This window comes from Sphaerodactylus townsendi, linkage group LG04 (genome assembly GCF_021028975.2).
Source record: "Sphaerodactylus townsendi isolate TG3544 linkage group LG04, MPM_Stown_v2.3, whole genome shotgun sequence".
Classification (NCBI taxonomy): domain Eukaryota; kingdom Metazoa; phylum Chordata; class Lepidosauria; order Squamata; family Sphaerodactylidae; genus Sphaerodactylus; species Sphaerodactylus townsendi.
The window spans coordinates 29,376,561-29,392,306 of record NC_059428.1 but is presented as its reverse complement, the minus strand read 5'-3'; the positions used below and the strand labels follow the sequence as shown (position 1 = coordinate 29,392,306).

The 15,746-nt window shown below is 40.1% G+C and overlaps 1 protein-coding gene across 2 annotated transcripts in view; it reads left to right on the top strand.

Annotated features, from left to right (window-relative positions):
* SACS (sacsin molecular chaperone) overlaps positions 1–13,821 on the top strand; it is a 58,135-nt gene extending 44,314 nt beyond the window's left edge. For both annotated transcript variants that reach the window (XM_048492757.1, XM_048492758.1), the window contains one exon: positions 613–13,821. In XM_048492757.1, coding sequence (XP_048348714.1) covers positions 613–12,173 — 11,561 coding nt within the window. In that variant the 3' untranslated portion in view covers positions 12,174–13,821. The remainder of the gene's footprint in view (positions 1–612) is intronic.
* The last annotated feature ends 1,925 nt before the right edge of the window (positions 13,822–15,746 follow it).

Sequence of the window (15,746 nt, the reverse complement as noted above, 5' to 3'; positions counted from 1 at the left end):
GCACAGGAATTTGTACAAATCAAACACAGACTGGTGAAACAATTTGTTCTCACATACTTAAAATACGATAGTGGTGAAGTAGTTTTTTCTTTGAACTACTAGACCTGTCCTCTGGTTGCTAATGATAATAGATTCATTTGCTAAGGCTATTGGGGCATATATGCCAGCAGCTATCCACTTCTCTTGCTGTAATATAGAATTCCTCACAAAGTCAGTAAGTCTCCTTGATTAGAATAGGACAAAGACTTCTGTTTGTCCTCCATCTCATAGCACTTTGTGGCCTATAGAAACTCCAAGCTGCTAGTATGGCCTGGTACATAGTTGTCCAGGCGAGTGTACCAGAGCGGGAATGTTCTGTTTTGGTTCAGAGATGCAAAGTTGAAATGCTACAACAAAAAGTGATCCACAGTTATCTGGTTTCTCAAGTGTACTTAATGCCATTCCACATCATAATCTAATCCAGATAGTCCTAGACTAGAATATGACTTTAGCAGACAGCTCCAAAAAATTGAATTTGGTTGCCAATTTGTTTTTTTCATTGTAGCTCACTGATGTACAAAAACATTCTTAATGCTATTGATCAGTTTTAATAGTGTTTATTTTTTATTTCAGGAAGACCATGCACTCAGCTGCAACTTCTGAACCCTGAACGATTTGCACGGCTTGTCAAAGAAGTCTTGAACACCTTCTGGCCTAACAGAGAAATCATGGTACAATGGTCCCCGCTTTCTGAAGATCAAAATCATCCACCTATTTCATGGCTCAAAATGGTATGGAGGAACCTGTATATACATTTTTCCGAAGACTTATCGCTGTTTGATGACATGCCACTTATCCCAAAGACATTGTTAGATAAAGACCAAGAAGTAATTGACCTTATTAGGCTGAGAACTCCATCTCCAGTTATTCTAGATGATGGATCTGAAACACAACTTCCAGAATTATTAGCTGACATAATTGAGCAACTTGGAGGGATTGTGCTTAAGGAACTGGACCCTTCCATACAGCATCCACTTCTAAAAAAATATTTACATGCTCCATTGCCAAGTGTAGTTTTGCAAATCATGGAAAAACTTTCCTTACAGAAACTGACAGATCATGTTGTGTCATTCTCTACATCATGCAAAAATGCCCTTAGGAGTTTCCTTGCTAGTCTAACTGATGTTACCGAAAAAGAGAAAAGAATAATTAATGAGCTAGCGATATTTAGGAGAGCTGAGCGTTCACCTGATGAAGACATTTCTTTCACTGCATTGAAAGGCTGTAAAATACTGCATCACACTGCCAAACTTCCACCTAACGTTAAACTATCAGTGTCACTAATTGACAGCAGTGATGAAGCTACTATTCGTTTAGTAAATATATTGAAATTAGAACAGCTAAAGACCTCTGATTGCATGAAGTTTATTTTAAAAGATATTCAAAATGATTTTTATTCTATTGAAGAAACAACACAAATCATGCTGTGGTTTCTGGAAAATCTGACTTTCCTCAAAAATGAAAATGCAGAAGTGTTGGATTGGCTGATCCCGCTGAAATTTATTCAGGTTACAGAGGAAAAGCTGGTTTCAGCTAATGAACTTTTTGATCCTGAAGTGGAGGTATTACAAAATCTATTCTACGGTGAGGAAGAGCACACCTTTCCCCCATCTGTGTTTAAAACTTCTCCAGATATTCTTCATTCTTTAAGATTGATAGGCTTAAAAAGTGAGAACAACTTGGAAGATAGGGACATTTTAGGTATAGCACATAAAATTGAAAACTTGAAGGACTCTGCAAGCACTGATCAAGATGCACTTAGAAGAAAAGCCAGAACTTTGTTAACCATTTTGAACAAAAGCTCTTCATGGCTGCATTCACCTGAAACAAAAGCCATGCTGAAAAAAATTAAATGGATTCCAGCGTGCAAAGAAAGACCTCCAAATTATCCAAATTCATTACCTTGGAAAGGTGATCATTGTAGTCTGTGTTTACCACCTGAAATGTGTGATTCATCCCAGGCAATCTTAGTAGGTTCCTCAGTTCCCCTTGTAGAAAATGTCCGATCAACTGCTGCAAAAGCGTTAGGGATTTCCATCAAACCTAGTATCAAATCGGTATTAAAACATTTTAAAGTGGTAGTCGACTGGCATAGTTCCAAAAAATTTAGTGATGAAGATTACTATCAGTTTCAGCACATCTTGCTTGAAATTTATGGATTCATGAATGATCACTTAGATGAGGGTAAAGAAGCCTTTAAAGCCTTAAAATTTCCCTGGGTCTGGACTGGTAAATCTTTTTGTTCGCTTTCTCAAGCAATCATAAAATCAGCATACGATCTTGATCTCCAGCCACACTTGTATAATGTCCCCAAAACTATGACCAAATTCCATCAGTTGTTTAAGTGTTGTGGGTCAATTGAGCAGCTGACTCCAGACCATGTCTCCATGGTCATTCAGAAAATATATCTGAAAAGTGAACACTCTCTTACTGAAGAAGAGAGCAAGCAAAATCTTCATATCATGTTGAATATTATTAGGTGGTTGTACAGCTGCCAGATTCCTGCCAGTTTAAATACACCTATGCCTCTGTATTCTAGCAAAAAACCATACAGGCTTGCAATGAAGCCAATTCATGAGTGTTGCTACTGTGACATCAAGGTCGATGACTTAAATGATTTGCTTGAAGACGCTGTTGAGCCAATAATTCTGGTCCATGAAGACATACCCATGAAAACTGCGGAATGGTTGAATGTGCCATGTCTCAGTACCAGGTTGATTAATCCAGAAAATATGGGGTTTGAACAGTCCGGGCAAAGAGAGCCCCTAACTGTAAGAATTAAAAATATTTTGGAGGAATACCCTTCTGTATCAGATACCTTCAAAGAACTCCTTCAGAATGCTGATGATGCTAATGCAACTGAGTGTAACTTTTTGATAGACATGAGGCGAAATAATGACATAAGGGAAAATCTTTTGGATCCAGGAATGGCAGCTTGTCATGGACCAGCTCTGTGGTCTTTCAACAACTCTGAATTTTCTGACTCTGACTTCCTTAATATAACTCGATTAGGAGAGTCCCTAAAAAGAGCAGAGGTTGACAAAGTTGGAAAATTTGGCTTGGGTTTCAATTCTGTTTATCATGTCACTGATATCCCCATCATTATGAGCAGAGAGTTTATGATCATGTTTGACCCAAATATCAACCACCTTAGCAAACATATACGGGATAAGTCTAATCCTGGAATCAAAATTAATTGGAGTAAGCAACAGAAAAGACTTAGAAAATTCCCTAATCAGTTCAAACCTTTTATAGGTGTCTTTGGTTGTCAGCTTCCATTGACAGTTGAGGCACCCTACAATTACAAAGGGACACTTTTCAGACTTTCTTTTAGAAGTCAACAGGAGGCTAAAGTAAGTGAAGTCAGCAGTACTTGCTACAATACTGCAGATATCTATTCTCTGGTGGATGAATTTAGTATCTGTGGACACAGGCTAATACTCTTTACTCAAAATGTTAACTCCATGGTTTTGAAGTATTTGAAAACAGAAGAAACTGACCCAGGGACTGCGCAAGATACTGTGACTATTAGAAAAAATCTGTGTTTGTCCAAAGCAATAACTACTCCTGTAATAAGTGTTCTCAAGGAAGCTGCTAAAGTCATGAAAACATGTAGTAGTAGTATGAAAAGGCTTCCTACAGAATCACCAAAGTCCTCATGCATATTGCAAATAGTAGTGGAAGAGTTTCATCATGTATTTAGGCGGATTGCTGACTTGCATTCTCCAGTCTTTAGGGGGTCAGATGACGAAACACCATCTTTTGCAGAAATGGCTAAATCTGGGCAGACAAAAAGGCCCGCTGATGAACTGCCACAAAAAACAGTAGACACTACAACATGGCTTATATGTTCTTGCATGGACACCGGGGAAGCCTTAAAATTCTCATTACATGAAAGTGGACGAAGGCTAGGACTTGTCCCTTGTGGTTCAGTAGGAGTTATGTTATCTGAAACTCAGGATCAAAAATGGACTGTGAAGCCCAACTGTAGCAATTTGGGAGAAGTGTTCTGCTATTTACCCCTTCGAATCAAAACTGGTCTACCTATTCACATTAATGGTTCCTTTGCAGTTACATCAAATCGAAAAGAAATATGGAAGACTGACACAAAAGGCAGGTGGAACGCAGTCTTCATGCGGCATGTCATTGTGAAAGCGTATTTGGAAACTCTTGTGGTTTTACGCAACATGGCAGTTGGTGGAGAGCTAGAGAATTACAGTTACTGTGCAGTGTGGCCTGATCCTGACTTAGTGCATGATGATTTTTCAATTATATGTCAAGGGTTTTATGAAGAAATAGCTCACATGAAAGGCAAAGAAGGAATTCGAGTTTTCTCTGATGGTTCTTCTTGGGTTTCCATGAAGAATGTAAGGTTCTTAGATGATTCACTATTGAAACGTCCAGATATTGGAGCAGCTGCCTTCAAGATTTTTCTCAAATACCTTAAAAAAACTGGCTCAAAAAATCTTTGTGCTGTAGACCTTCCTTCATGGGTCAAAAATGGCTTTGAAGAGGCTGGATGTAAACAGGTATTACTAGAGAATACTTTTTCAGAGAGACAGTTCTTTTCTGAAGTGTTTTTCCCAAACATTGAAGAAATTGAAGCAGAACTTCGTGATCCTTTAATGCAGTATGTTTTAAGTGAAAAGATTGCTGAGTTCTCAGAAATTTTGTCTGTTACTCCATGTATTCCTTGTTCTTTAGTTGAACATCCTCTGGTGGAACCTTCAAGACTGATCCATCCTGAAGGTCGTGTTGCAAAATTGTATGATAAAGAAGATGGAAGATTTCCCCATGGCACCAATCAAGACTACCTCAATCCAGTAGTTTTGGTTAAACTAGTTCAGTTAGGCATGCTTAAAGATGATATTTCATGGGAAGACCTGGTTGAACGTACAGAATCGGTAGCAGCCATTAATAGGACTGATCATGCTTCGGCATGTCTCAGAAGCAGCATAATATTAAATCTCATAGATGAGAAACTTAAATACAAAGATCCTAGATCTGAAGAATTCATTGAAAAATTTCAAACAATTTCTTTTCTTCCGTTTATGACAAAACCAGCAGGTTTCTCATTGCACTGGAAGGGTACTGATTTTGAATCTGAAATGATGTTTTCAGCAATGGACCTTTTCACAGCTGATCACCAAGACGTAATTTGTCTCTTAAAACCAATTCTTAATGAAAACTCCCATTCTTTTAAAGGTTGTGGGAACATTCCATTGGCTGTCAAAGAGTTTTTAGGCTTGTTGAAGAAACCAACCATTACTATGGTAATAAATCAACTGAAAGAAGTTGCAAAGTCCTTTGATGGCATTACTTTGTATCAGGAAAACATTACCAATGCTTGCTATAAATATCTCCATGAGGCACTCCTACAGAATGAAACCGCAAAAGCTGTCATCATTGAGGAACTGAAAAACTGTAGTTTCATTCTTGTTGAAAATGGCTATGTTGACCCCACTAAAGTGTCCTTTCATCTGAATTTTGAGGCAGCACCATATCTCCATCAACTGTCTAATAAATACAGAAATAGTTTTCGTGAACTTTTTGAAAGTGTAGGCGTGCATCATTCATTTACAGTAGAAGATTTTGCTCAGGTTCTTGAATCAATTGTTCAGGAAAGGGAAAGTAAACCACTGACAGAAGAAAAATTTCAGCTTTGTAGAAGAATCATCAGTGAAGGAATATGGAGTCTCATTAGAGAAAAGAAGCAAGAATACTGTAAAAAAAAGTATGGCAAAATTTTATTACCAGATACTCATCTTGCTCTTCTGCCTGCTGATTCTCTGTGTTACAATGATTGCCCCTGGATAAAAGTGAAAGACACCACTGTAAAATACTGCCATGCAGATATTCCTAGAGAAGTAGCTGTGAAGCTTGGTGCTATACCCAAGCGACATAAAGCCTTGGAAAGATATGCATCCAATATCTGCTTTACTACTCTTGGGTCTGAGTTTGGACAGAAAGAAAAATTAACAGGCAGAATTAAAAGTATTCTTAATGCATACCCATCAGAGAAAGAAATGCTGAAAGAGCTTCTTCAGAATGCAGATGATGCCAAAGCTACTGAAGTCTGTTTTGTGTTTGACCCTCGACAACATCCAGTTGATCGGATATTTGATGAAAAATGGGCACCGCTTCAAGGGCCCGCACTGTGTGTCTTCAACAATCAACCTTTTACAGAAGATGACATCAGAGGGATTCAGAATCTTGGGAAAGGTACTAAAGAAGGCAATCCATGTAAAACTGGTCAGTATGGTATAGGATTCAATTCTGTGTATCACATAACAGACTGCCCTTCATTCATTTCTGGGAATGATATACTTTGTATTTTTGATCCTCATGCTAGATATGCACCAGGTGCAACATCAATTAGTCCCGGACGCATGTTTAGAGATCTGGACAATGATTTCAGAACACAGTTTTCAGACGTGTTGGATCTTTATTTAGGTGACCACTTTAAACTGGACAACTGCACCATGTTTAGATTTCCACTTCGAAATGGAGAAATGGCCAAAGTTTCAGAAATCTCCCCAGTGCCATGTTCAGACAGAATGGTGCAAAACCTTCTTGATAAACTGCGCACAGACGGAGCAGAATTGTTGATGTTTTTGAATCACATGGAAAAAATTTCCATTTGTGAAATAGAGAAAACAACAGGCGCACTTAATGTTCTATATTCTGTAACGGGCAAAATAACTGATGGAGATAGGCTGAAACGGAAACAGTTCCATGCTTCCGTCATCGATAGTGTAACTAAGAAGAAACAGCTTGAAGAGATACCCGTGCAACAGATAACTTACACCATGGATACTGACGATTCTGAAGGAAACCTTACAACTTGGCTAATTTGCAACAGGTCAGGTTTTTCAGCCATGGGAAAAGTATCTAAGAGTGTCGTATCAGCTCACAAGAATGAGGACATTACTCTTTTTCCACGAGGGGGAGTTGCAGCGTGCATTACTCATAACTACAAGAAACCACACAGAGCATTTTGTTTCTTGCCTTTGTCTTTAGAAACGGGATTGCCATTTCATGTCAATGGGCACTTTGCTCTGGATTCTGCCCGAAGAAATCTGTGGCGCGATGACAATGGAGTTGGAGTACGAAGTGATTGGAATAACAGTCTGATGACAGCATTGATAGCACCAGCCTACGTTGAACTTCTGATTCAGCTGAAAAAGCGTTACTTTCAAGGCAGCGATCCAACAGTGTCAGTACTACAGAATACATCCATGCATATAGTGAAAGACACTTTGAAAAAGTTTCTCTCTTTCTTCCCAGTTAACAGGCTTGATCTGCAGCCTGATTGGTACTGTCTAGTGAAAGCAGTTTACAGCTGCATTCACGAAGAGTCAAAACGCCTCTTGCCTGTTGTCCGAGCTCCGAACATTGACGGCTCGGACTTGCATTCAGCCATTATAATTACTTGGATTAATATGACTACCTCAAACAAAGCTAGGCCTTTCTTTGACAACTTGTTACAGGATGAGTTGCAACACCTCAAAAATGTAGAGTACAACATTACAACACGCAAAACAGTAGCTGAGAATGTGTATAGACTCAAACATCTGCTTTTAGAAATTGGTTTCAACTTGATATACAGCTGTGATGAAACTGCAAATCTTTATCACTGTCTTGTGGATGCAGACATTCCTGTGAGCTACGTGACTCCTTCTGATGTCCGGTCATTTTTGATGACATTTTCCTCTCCGGATTCCAATTGCCACATTGGAAAACTGCCTTGTCGTCTCCAGCAGACAAACTTAAAACTTTTCCACAGTCTAAAACTTCTGGTGGACTACTGTTTTAAAGAGGCAGAAGAGGATGAAATCAGCATTGAAGGGTTGCCTCTGCTCATTACCCTTGACAGCGTGCTACAAGTTTTTGACTCAAAGCGGCCAAAGTTTTTAACAACCTATCATGAACTGACCCCTTCTCGTAAGGATTTGTTTATGAACACGCTTTATTTGCGATACAGCAATATTTTGCTTAAATGCAATGTAGCAAAAGCATTTGATATCACCAGCTTTGCTGATCTGTTGCCATCTGTTTTGCCAAGAGAATACAAGGCCAGAGGGTGTATGAGATGGAAAGAGAACTTTGCAAGTGAATCTTGGCTTAAGAACACGTGGCATTTTATTAGTGAATCTGTAAATGCCAAAGATGACCAGGAAGATGCAAAACCAACATTTGATGATGTCGTTACTACTTTGAAAGATTGGGCGTTGCTTCCAGGTACAAAATTCACCGTCTCCTCCAATCACCTTGTTGTACCAGACCACGATGTCTTGCTTCCTCTCAGCCTGATGCACATAGCACTCTTCCCAAATTGTCAAACTGATAAAGTTTTCCATGCGTTAATGAAAACTGGTTGTATTCAGCTTGCCTTGAACAAAATTTGCTCCAAGGACAGTGGACTAGTGCCATTATTGTCAGGACACACAGCAAATATAGATAATCCATCAAGCATTTTAAGAGCTATACATTACATGGTTCAGACCTCAACGTTCAAGACTGAAAGATTAGCTGAAAGTGACTTTGAGGCGCTCTTAATGTATTTCAATTGCAATCTCAGTCATTTGACATCTCAGGATGACATCAAAGTTTTGAGGTCCCTTCCATGCTATAAATCTATCAGCGGACGATACATAAGTATTTCAAAAGGTGGAGCATGTTACGTCCTCACAAGAAGCATCCCCGCGGCTGAAGTGGACAGGTGGACACAGTCAACTTCGTCTGTCTTTCTTGAAGAGAAAATCCATTTGAATGACTTGTACAGTGTTCTTGGGTGCGTCCCAGTAGATGACCTTGAAGTTTATTTGAAGCACCTTTTGCCAAAGATTGAAAGTCTCTCTTACGATGCGAAACTGGAACATCTTATTTACTTAAAGAACAGGCTCTCCAGCATTGAGGAATCAACTGAAATAAAAGAGCAGCTGTTTGAAAAGTTAGAGAGCTTTTTGGTCATTCACGATACATGCAATAGGCTAAAACCTGCAAAGAATTTTTATGACAGGACTGTAAGAGTATTTGAAGTCATGCTTCCTGAAAAACTCTTCATACCACAAGACTTCTTTAAAAAACTGGAGCAGCTCACCAAACCCAAGAATCGTGCTGTATTCCTTACATCCTGGGTTGCATTTCTACGAAACATGGGGCTAAAATACGTCATTTCCCAACAGCAGGTTTTGCAGTTTGCTAAAGAGATCAGCATGAGAGCTAACACGGAAAACTGGACTAAGGATACGCTGCAGAATACAGTGGACGTACTCCTTCATCACATATTTCAAGAAAGAGCTGATTTGTTCTCTGGAAACTTTCTGAAAGAATTATCTTCAATCGCCTTCTTGTGTCCAGAACGTGCTCCTGCAGAAATTGTCAGATTCCACCCCCAGTATCAAGAGGTTAATGGAACACTCCCTCTCATAAAATTTAGTGGAGCCCAAGTGAATCCTAAATTCAAACAGACTGACGTCTTGCAGCTTCTGTGGACTTCGTGTCCTATTCTTCCAGAAAAAGCAACACCTTTGAGTATCAAGGAACAAGAAGAAAGCAGTCTAGGTCCGCAAGAACAGCTTGAGCAGGTTTTGACTATGCTCAATGTCAACTTGGATCCCCCTCTGGACAAAGTTATAAATAACTGTAGAAATATATGCAATATAACAACACTGGATGAGGAGATGGTAAAAACAAGGGTTAAAGTTCTAAGGAGTATTTATGAATATCTTAGTACAGAGAAAAGGGAATTCCGATTTCAGCTTCGGGGGGTTTCTTTTGTGATGGTTGAAGAAGGTTGGAAGTTGTTGAAGCCTGAGGAAGTAGTAATAAATCTTGAGTATGAATCTGATTTTAAGCCTTACCTGTACAAGCTTCCATTAGAACTTGGTAGCTTCCACCAGTTATTCAAACACTTAGGCACTGAAGATGTCATTTCAACAAAGCAGTATGTGGAGGTTCTGAGTCGTATATTCAAGAATTCTGAGGGAAAACAGCTTGATCCTAATGAAATGCGTACCGTTAAGCGAGTTGTTTCTGGCCTGTTCAAAAGCCTTCAGAATGAATCTGTTAAGGTTAGAAGTGACCTGGAGAATGTGCGAGATCTGGCTCTTTACCTTCCTAGTCAAGATGGTAGACTGGTGAAATCAAGCATCTTAGTTTTTGATGATGCACCGCATTACAAAAGTAGAATACAAGGAAACATTGGTGTGCAAATGCTGGTTGATCTTAGCCAGTGTTACTTGGGAAAAGACCATGGTTTTCACACTAAGCTGATAATGCTGTTTCCTCAGAAACTACGGCCTCGTCTTCTCAGCAGTATTCTTGAAGAGCAGTTGGATGAAGAATCCCCCAAACTCTGTCAGTTTGGAGCACTTTGTTCTCTTCAGGGAAGGCTCCAGTTACTGCTGTCTTCTGAACAGTTTGTTACGGGCCTTATTAGAATTATGAAACATGAAAATGACAATGCATTCTTAGCCAATGAGGAGAAAGCCATAAGACTCTGCAAAACCTTACGAGAAGGCTTGAAAGTTTCCTGTTTTGAGAAGCTGCAAACAACACTAAGGGTTAAAGGTTTCGCTCCTATTCCTCACAGCAGAAGTGAAACATTTGCTTTTTTAAAGAGATATGGAAGTGCAGTAATATTGCTTTATATACAGCACTCTGACAGCAAAGACATCAATTTCCTTCTAGCATTAGCAATGACCCTGAAGTCTGCAACTGATAATCTGATTTCTGATACTTCTTATTTAATTGCCATGTTGGGCTGCAATGATATCTATAGAATTAGTGAAAAACTGGACAGTTTGGGGGTGAAGTATGACTCTTCAGAACCATCGAAACTTGAACTACCAATGCCCGGAACTCCCATACCATCTGAAATCCACTACACACTTCTTATGGATCCAATGAATGTTTTTTATCCAGGAGAATACGTTGGCTATCTTGTCGATGCTGAAGGAGGGGATATATATGGCTCATACCATCCAACCTATACTTATGCTATCATTGTACAAGAAGTAGAAAGGGAGGAGGATGAAAATTCCAGTTTCCTGGGCAAGTTTTATCAGATTGACATTGGGTACAGTGAGTACAAGATAGTAAGTTCACTTGATTTGTACAAATTTTCAAGACCTGATGAGAGTTCTCAAAGCAGGGACAGTGCACCATCTACACCCACAAGTCCTACAGAATTTCCAGCACATGGACCAAGGACAATCCCTCCTCTCTTCCCCGGAAAAGAGAGTCATAAAACATCATCATCTAAACACCATTCTCCCAAGAAAGCTAAAGCAAATTCTCTCTCAGAGATTTTAAGAGAAGTTACATCGGTGGTGGAACAAGCTTGGAAGCTACCAGAATCTGAAAGAAAGAAGATTATAAGAAGGCTCTATCTTAAATGGCATCCAGACAAAAATGCTGAGAACCTTGATATAGCCAATGAAGTGTTCAAACATTTACAGAATGAAATCAACAGGTTAGAAAAGCAGGCTTTTATAGACCAAAATGCAGATAGGGCTTCCAGGCGAACATTTTCATCTTCAGCTTCACGATTTCAGTCAGACAAATTTTCATTCCAGAGATTTTACACTTCTTGGAATCAGGAAGCTACGAGCCATAAATCTGAAAGGCAACAATCTAAAGAGAAGTGTCCGTCTTCTACAGGCCCATCTTACTCTCAGCGGTTTTTTGTGCCACCCACATTTAAATCAGTTGGGAATCCCGTTGAAGCACGCAGGTGGTTAAGGCAGGCCAGAGCAAACTTCTCAGCTGCAAGAAATGATCTTCATAAGAATGCCAATGAATGGGTATGCTTCAAATGTTATTTGTCTACCAAGCTAGCCTTGATTGCTGCAGATTATGCAGTAAGGGGAAAGTCAGATAAAGATGTGAAACCTACTGCATTAGCACAAAAAATTGAGGAATATAGTCAACAACTGGAAGGTCTTACAAATGACGTTCATACCCTGGAAGCATATGGAGTGGACAGCTTAAAAACCCGCTATCCAGATCTCCTTCCTTTCCCACAGATTCCAAATGACAGGTTCACTTCTGAAGTTGCCATGAGAGTGATGGAGTGTACAGCATGTATTATAATAAAACTTGAAAATTTTATTCAACAAAAGGTGTGAGAGACATGGCTACAGACATGGTGTTCTCAGATGTGCATGCTATGCCTCCAGCCATAGTTTTTTACAGCTGCTTTAGAGAGGCAAGATACTTGTAGATATGCATCAGACAGTTATGTCTGATGGAGGCTTCAGCTATCCTCAAATGTGTAGAGAATACCACAGGCATTGATGTGGTAAGTGCATGTCCTGAGTTCACTGTTGCTAGAAGGAGCTACATAATGAATGTAATGGGGAAATATGATTTGTGTGCAGTTACTGTACTTCAGAGGCTATACATTTTAATGCAGCTTCTAAAAACCGGGCATATGGTACTGAGGGCCAAATTAGACACTCAGTGGTAGACGTGGGTTGGAAACCTGAGTCACCACTGAACACCTGCAGAGTGGCAGGTGTTGGGAATGAATAGCAGTTGAAAAGCAGAAAAAGGAGGTACTTAAACTTTCCCTTATCCTGCCATTTTTGTCCCTTCAATTAATTGCTTTTCTCTGTGAGGCAGCAAATGAATATTTGGGAGTGTTAGCTAGAGAGGAGAGGCTGGGTGGTACAGAATGGCAATCAGAGAAAGAACTACGTACTCCCCCGCCCCCCATCCCCACCAGAACATCCGATGTCTTTCCACTGGAAATCATTCTCCCTTCACATTTAGGTGGCATTCCAGATCTCCCACTGAACGCCCACTTCAGTCCTGAGATACCTACAATTAACCTTAATTTAAACTGAGCCTATTATAAGCAAAACTGTAGGATACATATTTAACATTTTTGCAGGAGAATGAACTATAAAAACTGACTGTGTGCGCAAGACAGTAATAAAATTTACAGGACTGAGCTGCACTTTATATAACCAAAGCTTAGGATGATGGTTGGTTAAATCTGTTCATGTACATGTCTATGCATATATAACTTCTCGCTTGTATCTAATCAATTTTCTGTTTCCAAATGGTGTACTAATGTAAGATGAGGTATATTATCTTTAAAATGTTTGGGGGGACAGTGGACAGAACATTTTGGATTCATCTGTTTGCCATGAACAATCATTTCACTCAAAATATTTTTTTTTCTGCTGGAGGTGATACATTTGCTGCAGCATTACATCGAAGGCTAATGAACCTTTGGCAAAGCACAGCATTTTGATCTTCAAGTGTTCTGTTAGTTCAACACATGATTTGCTTTCCTTGTAGTTTACTTTACATTTTTGTGTAATGTCTACATTTGTGTCATGTCTACTGAACGTTTTTGTTTCATGACAGTTTCATGTGCAGTGCTTAGATTCGTTCTTTCTTTTGTGTAGGTTTTTGGAATTGCACACCAGAAGTCATCTTTTTAGAAGCCTTCATGCTTCAGTATTGTTTTTGTTTATATGTGGTTTTTTTTTTCATAAGCCGCTATTGGAAACTGTATAAATTGGTAAAGCATTTTTGGTATACAGTGAGATAACTTTTATTATTATTATTATTATTACATATTGAATGGTGCTGCAATGTTAAGGTTTTTTATTTTGTCTCACACTGTGGCACATGAAATGTCTGACATTTAGTTCATATACTTTCTTTTATAAATTGTGATACTTTTTGATAAATGCCATGTAAATTATTCAATATTTGTAAAAAAAATCATGAAAACAAGAAATAAATAAGCTGCATTTAGAATCATGTTCCATTATTTCTTAATTGTCGTAATTATTTATTTGATTAGTACACTGCAACTGTAATTCCATTTAGAGTCTGTAAAACAAGAAACAAAATGATCATACAGAGGTTGCAATAACATTTTTTGCAACAAGAAAGGAAAAATTATGAAAAAACCTAAAGAATAAAGAGCCTTCAGTGGGAAAAAAACCAACTGAACAAATTGTAGGTGTTAAAATCTTTATTGCTTAATAAAAATCCTTGTGGTTATTTCTCTGTCAAGTACTATAAATTAATTTTATAATAAACACAAAGATCTCTTCAGACTGCTGAGCTGATTTTTAAGCAAGGCCTCTTTCACCAGTGATTTTGAGAAGTGGAAAAGACCTTTCCAGTTCTTTGATTACTTTGGCCGTTTCCGCACGGAGGCGGAAACCGCCAGGTCGGCGCATTTCGCACCAACCCGACGACACTGGGACCGTCTGCATGAACAGTCCTGGGAACAGCCGGGCAGCCGGCGCCGCGGAGCACCGGTGCCCGGCCGACCTGGCGTGTCCCTGGGCCTCCGGCACGTCGCCGAGGCCTGGGGACACGCCCCCTGGCCCTGCACGCCTGCTCCAGCGGCGCAGGGCAGGGGGGCGTGTCCCCAGGCCTCGGCAACGCTAAGGCCCAGGAATACGGAGGAGGCGTCGTGAAGCCGCTGCCGTTCGCTCGGCAGCGGCTTCACGGCGGCGTTTCCCCAAAAAGAGCGCTTCCCAGCGCTCTGGGAAAACGCCGGCTTCGGGCCGGGCAGGTGGCACGAGGGCAGCGCGGCTGCGATGCAGCTGCACCCCCTGTGCGAATGGTGGCCTGGAGACGGTGTTTTTGCCGTTTCCAGGCCACCATTTAATGCCCGTGCGGAAACGGCCTATGTTAAATGGGCTGTTGAGTTACACTCTCAACTTCCTCAGGCCCATGCTTTTGTTTGATTTATTTATTTATTTGTAGTTTCATCCCGCCCTATACCCGAAGGTCTCAGGGCAGATTGCAACGTAAGATTGATGAAAGTCATAAAATTCAATATAAGCTAAAACAATCAATAAAACCTGTTTAAAATTCATAAAACCTGTTTAAAAATCATTATAATATCAAAAGGGGGAAAACATTTATTCAGCCAAAGGCCAGGGAAAATAGGTGTGTCTATCAATTTGCTAAATGAAGGAAAAAGCTTGATGTGCCTTGAGGGCAGATAATTCCACAATCTCAGGGTCACCACTGAAAAAAACTTATTTTTTACCACTGAAAGTGATGGTACCACCAGAAGGCCTTCATCTGCTGATCTTAGGGTATGGTCTGGTCGAAGTGGGTGAAGGCATTCTTTTGGATATTTGGGTCCCATGCTGTTTAGGGCTTAATAAATAAAAGATGACATCTTGAATTGGGCTTGGTAGCGAATCGGCAGCCAGTGCAGTTCCTCTAAGACTGGTGTGATGTGTTTCCGGCCATCAGTACCCATTAGCAATCTTGCTGCCATGTTCTGCACTAGCTGCAGATTCTGAACAGTCTTCAAGGGCAGCTGTCTTAAATTGACGTAGCCAGATAGTTTCTGTCCAGAAGGGGCCATAGCTGGCGAACCCATTGGAGCTGGAAATAGGTATACCTACCCGCCATCTCCACTTGAGCTTCTAGTGTCATAGCTGAGTCCTGAAGCACCCCCAAGTTTCCCACCTGTCCCTTTCAGGGTAATGCAGCCCCGTCAAGTTCAGGATGTCTCCTCACTTTATGGACCCAAGATCTACTGACATAAGACACCACCATTTTGTCTTGATTCAGCCTCAATTTATCGGCCCTCATCCAGCCCATTACTGTTTCCAAGCACCTGTCAAGAACATTGGCTGCCTCTCTTGATTCACATGGTATGGAGAGGTACCAAGGGCATAGCTACCATGGGGACATGTGGGGATAAA